The sequence below is a fragment of the Berghia stephanieae genome, chromosome 13 (genome assembly GCF_034508935.2).
Source record: "Berghia stephanieae isolate SIO BIC M18660-M18661 chromosome 13, UCSD_Bste_1.3, whole genome shotgun sequence".
In the NCBI taxonomy this organism is placed as follows: domain Eukaryota; kingdom Metazoa; phylum Mollusca; class Gastropoda; order Nudibranchia; family Aeolidiidae; genus Berghia; species Berghia stephanieae.
Window position 1 is genome coordinate 39,044,193 of NC_088372.1, and position 4,566 is coordinate 39,048,758.

The 4,566-nt window shown below is 33.4% G+C and overlaps 1 protein-coding gene across 1 annotated transcript in view; it reads left to right on the forward strand.

The window, feature by feature from the left end:
* Positions 1–3,595: 3,595 nt before the first annotated feature.
* The window catches only part of LOC144959059 (uncharacterized), a 2,162-nt gene continuing 1,191 nt past the window's right edge, over positions 3,596–4,566 (forward strand). The window contains exon 1 of the mRNA XM_078891415.1: positions 3,596–3,743. Within this exon, the coding sequence (XP_078747541.1) occupies positions 3,627–3,743 (117 nt within the window). The 5' untranslated portion in view covers positions 3,596–3,626. The remainder of the gene's footprint in view (positions 3,744–4,566) is intronic.

A 4,566-nucleotide genomic window follows, 5' to 3' on the forward strand; every position in this document is an offset into this window, starting at 1 on the left:
AGCATTTTAAAAATCAAAATCAAGTTCATTTTATGTCCTGACTGTACCTTTGAGAAATGAGTATTGTAGAGTATTGTTAAAACTTCTGGTGATAAATATCTGAAAGTTTGCACATCATGTGAATGTCACAAAATATAATCAAAAAGTTGTTTATCGTTAATGTTTTGAAGATCATTGACAATTCTATATAAAAGTATAAGGTCGCCTCTAATTTCTCTGTACTTAAATGAAGATAGTTTTATTTTTTTCAATCCATCTGCTTATGATCTATCACTAGAACCTGGTAAATCTTTTACACGTTGAATTTGATAAATACAGGTAAATAATTTATATCTAAAATAAACAGAACGGGCCCCAAGATGCTGCTCTGAGGGTGGGGGTTCATGATTATAACAATTCTAAAGTTTGACATGTCAATTCCTATAATAATAATAATGATAATAATAATAATAATAATAATAATAATAATAATAATAATAATAATAATAATAATAATAATAATAATAATAATAATAATAATAATAATAATAATAATAATAATGATGATGATGATAATAATAATAATAATAATAATAATAATAATAATAATAATAATAATAATAATAATAATAATAATAATAATAATAATAATAATAATAATAATAATAATAATAATAATACACATTTATACAGCGCTCATTCTCGTTAAAAACACAATCTCTGGGCACTTTACAATATAAGTTATCAATTTTGAGTGATGAAAAATAATGTAATGAATTCATAGCCAAATCAAGGATTCATAGTATAAATAAAAGCAAATACAGTAAAGATGTGTCTTCAGATTCATTTTAAAGGCTGATAAAGACTTACACTCCTTCAGACCACGTGGTAGTTCATCCCAAATCTTGCGGCCGATCAAGCAAACGATCTATCACCAAATTTTGTTCTTGATCTTTTCTCTGAAATTTTCGTTTGGTCATTATACGATCTTAAAGTGTAATTTTCAAATTTACACATTACCACGTGGTCTCTGAGATATGCCGGTGCTATACCAGTCAAACACTTATAAACAAGACACGCTACTTTGTAATATGTGCGCTTTTCAATCGGCAACCAGTAGAAAGAGGCCAACAAAGGGGTTGCATGATCAAATTTTCGTTTGCCAAAAACTAATCTTGCTGCACTGTTTTGCAGTATTTGTAATTGTTTTATAGAAGACTGAGGCAAGTTGACAAGCAGGGAGCTACAATAATCTAGTTTCGAAAAAATGAGGGAGACAACCAATGTTTTACATGTTCCAATTGTAATATACTGACGGATCGGACTGATGCTCTTCAATTGAAAGTTTTAAAATTTGCAGAGAGCAGAAATGTGAGCTTACATTCTCATTTCTGAATCAAAATAGACACCCAAATTTTTCACAGTCTTTGAAACTTTGATCTTTTCATCCCCAATCAACAACTCAAGACCATCATTCACCTTCAACTGCCCTCTTTTTCTCACAATCTTCACTTCCATTTTTGACTCGTTCATTTTCAACTTGTTTGCATCCATCCACTCTTTTACATCCGTCACACATTCTTCCACACGTTTCACAATATTTTGGAGATTTTTAGTTTTATCAGTAGCATAACGTTGCGTATCATCTCCATAGAGATGATAGCGCAGCCCATGACCAATGATGACATTAGATAACGGAGAAGTATACAAAACAAAAAGAATTGGAGCCAAAACAGAGCCTTGGGGAACACCAAAAGACAATGTATGTTGACGAGAAAGTTTATCTAAAATCATAACCTGTTGCTTTCTGCCATCTTAATAATATTCAAACCACTGCAAGAAAGTCCGAGACAAGCCAAAAGTTATATTAAGCCGTTTAATGAGAATGCCGTGATCAATCGTATCAAAAGCCGCAGAACCTTTATCTAAAACATCAAGCAAATAATTCGCAACACAGCACAGAGCAGTTTCTGTGCCTTGGTAAGAACGATAAGCTGACTGAAATCTTTACCATAGATTGTTTTCTTGAAGATTTTGTGAAAGGCGTCTGAGTACAACTTTTTCAAGGATTTTAGAAAGGAATTGCAGATTTGAGACGGAACGGTAGTTACTAAGGTCATTTACATCGAGGTTTTGCTTTTTTATGAGATGCTTTACAATTGCATGTTTATAGATATCTGGGACTTGTCCTGGGATAAGTGACTGATTTATAATGTGAGTTATGCAAGGAATCAATTCAGGAAGACATAATTTCAAAATATTAGTTGGTAAAGAATCTAAATTACATGACTTCGAGGAAGATGAACAAGTTATTTTAGAAATCTCTTCTTCGGTTGTTTCTTTAAAACAAGAGAGTCCCTGTGAACACGAAAAAGGGTGGAAATATATATATATATTCATTTTGTAAGAAGTCCAAATTGCTCCGAATTTTCGATATTTTTCCCGAAAAGAAATTTGGAAATTCACCCGGCTATTTTTCTACCGGGATATTAGTTGGTAGACACATGCCCTTTCCTTCCCCTAAAAGTTCCTTTGAAACAGAGAAAAAATCCTTAGTGTCCCTCACTGATGATAGTTTCGTGTTATAATAGTTTCTTTTGTGCTCTTTTGCATTTGCTTTTAAATATATTCTTTTTTGCTATATAAATATATATATCAGTCGGCCAATCGCAAGGCCCGATTTTCTCCACGATGCCTCCGCAGTCCTCTTTTACCTGTTTTCACTCTGGTTAAACCACAGGGACGGTTTCCTGGGATTTATTACTCTCGATATCTTTGGCGCATGCCTGTCGATGAGGTTGCGCAGTACGTCGTCCGTTTTCTGGGCTGATGGTATATATAGCCATTCTTCCTAGTTCCTCTGACAGATTATTTTTTAAGGAACTAATGTCTATTCTTTTGGTATCCCTAGACACTATCTTGGCTTTCTTTTCTTTCTCTTTGATGCATTTGAGAGTTACCAGAATCAGATTATGGTCTGCAATTTCTTTTTTGATATTTTTAATTGATTCAACAAGCGAGGGTGTATCAGCGATGAACCAGTCCAAGATGTGCCCCAATCATTGAGTTGGAGAGGTCACTAACTGAGTCAAGTCATGTTCATGCAGCATAATAATTTATAATAATATTCTTATCAACATCAAAATGTATATTAAAATCCCCGATAAAAAGTTTTCGCTTATTTGCGGTGTCTTTTGATAAAAAACCCAGAAAATTCGCCAGCAAAATTATTCTGTCTCAGTTTGTTCTTTTAGCTTGGGGTGGTCTGTAGACACAAGTGATTAAAAATAAAATTGGAGGGTAGGTCAGTGTGGTTTGGACACACTCAAAACATTTGGACGAAATGTTCCTACAATAATTCTTCTATTTGAAGAGAATGATCTTGCAAAGTCCAATTAATGACCTCCTATCCAAGAAGCCTTCAGTTAATGTACAATCTCTAAGGAACTGAGTCAAAAGCCTTGGGAATGTCCAAATGAATGATATCATTTTGTTTTTATCATAAAAAGATGGAAAAATTATCACTTCTTGTAGTAATGGGATATTACATTTTCTTTTGCTTCGGAGCCAATGTTGATTAAACTCATTATTCATTATTATTTTGTCTCAAGAGTATAATCCATACCCTGAAGGAGGGATATTCCTACATGGACGTCGACAGCGTGGATTTGAACCACTACTTTACACTCCAGGGGGCCAATTTTACCATTGTTGATATGGAACCCGGAGACTGTTTGTACATTCCAAGTAATTGGATTCACCAGGTGAGTTGATAATTGCATTGAATCAGACGGACACCCAAATCATTTGAATTATGTCTCCGTTTGCAATTTTAGTGTTTTGTCTCTCTAATTGATCTCAAGTAGTTCTTTCGAGCAGAAAGGTCTATACGGCCAAAATGTTATGTTTGTTGAGATGTCTTTACATATATAAATCATATTACTCACATTATGTTTTTATCTAAATGAAGGAAGTTCTTGTCGATTTTATTATGGAATCAAATCATTTCACCATTTAGAACAAAGAATATGCAGTAAGTTGGTCTATTTCAGTTCTTTGATAACGTATACTTCGAAGATAAAACAGCACAAATAATCATTTTATCGTTTTTTTCAATTAAGTAGTGAAATGTAAGCTTCAATTTACTGAACGGAGACATACACTGTGGACGTTTTGGATTTCCCATTTATCAACAAAACACGATGAATGAAACACTATGGACGAATGAGAGATGTGAGAATGGCTTAGTTAAGGTGAATAAACAAAACCAACGATGGGGCAGGAAATAGAATGTAGTAGTAGTAGTAGTAGTAGTAGTAGTAGTAGTAGTAGTAGTAGTAGTAGTAGTAGTAGTAGTAGTAGTAATAGTAGTAGTAGTAATAGTAGTAGTAATAGTAGTAGTAGTAGTAGTAGTAGTAGTAGTAGTAGTAGTAGTAGTAGTAGTAGTAGTAGTAGTAGTAGTAGTAATAGTGGTAGTAGTAGTAGTAGTAGTAGTAGTAGTAGTAGTAGTAGTAGTAGTAGTAGTAGTAGTAGTAGTAGTAGTAGTAGTAGCAGCAGCAGTAGAATTAGGAGTAGTAGCAGTCGGAG